Source organism: Eimeria mitis, genomic scaffold (assembly GCF_000499745.2).
Source record: "Eimeria mitis Houghton genomic scaffold, Emh_scaff8138, whole genome shotgun sequence".
NCBI classification, from domain to species: Eukaryota; Apicomplexa; class Conoidasida; order Eucoccidiorida; family Eimeriidae; genus Eimeria; species Eimeria mitis.
This window is the reverse complement of record NW_013575985.1, coordinates 1,545-2,074: the sequence shown is the minus strand read 5'-3', so window position 1 is coordinate 2,074 and position 530 is coordinate 1,545. Positions and strand designations below refer to the sequence as shown.

General features: G+C 60.9%; 1 protein-coding gene across 1 annotated transcript in view; it reads left to right on the top strand.

The window, feature by feature from the left end:
• Positions 1-86: 86 nt before the first annotated feature.
• EMH_0093910 (protein kinase (incomplete catalytic triad), putative) overlaps positions 87-530 on the top strand; it is a gene marked incomplete at both ends in the record, with an annotated part of 1,754 nt that continues 1,310 nt past the window's right edge. Inside the window, one exon of the mRNA XM_013502036.1 lies at positions 87-530. Within this exon, the coding sequence (XP_013357490.1) occupies positions 87-530 (444 nt within the window).

The following is a 530-nucleotide window of genomic DNA, read 5'->3' as shown; positions in this document are numbered from 1 at the left end:
ACTGCAGCAGCAACACCAGCAACGGCCGTGGCAGCAGCAGCAGCAGCAGCAGCAGAGAAACAGCTGCTGCAAGCAGCACATTCTGCATGCAGTCCCAGTCTGAAGCAACAACCGCAGCAGCAGCAGCAGCAGCAGCAGCAGATGCAGCAGCAACAAGAGCGTGCAGAACACCCGTTCTCCCAAAGGGTTGCAGCACCAGCAGCAACAGCAGCAGCAGCGACTTCAGGGCCTGCCGCGGCCCTCAGCAGCAACAGCAGCAGCAGCAACAGCAGCAGCAGCAACAGCAACAGCAGCAGCAGCAACAGCAGCAGCAACTAATTCCCGACGTGAGGAGGCCCACGGACTCTGTCGGTTGGCTGCAGCAGCAGGCCTTATCATCATCAGCAGCAGCAGCAGCAGCACAGCAGCAGCAGCAGCAGCAGCAGCAGCAGGAAACATCTGAGTTGCTGCTGCTGCACCTCGCAGCAGCACGAGTCTGCCCCAAGCCTGTGCTGCAGCGGCTCTGCTGCTGCACTGCTGCAGCAGCAAAG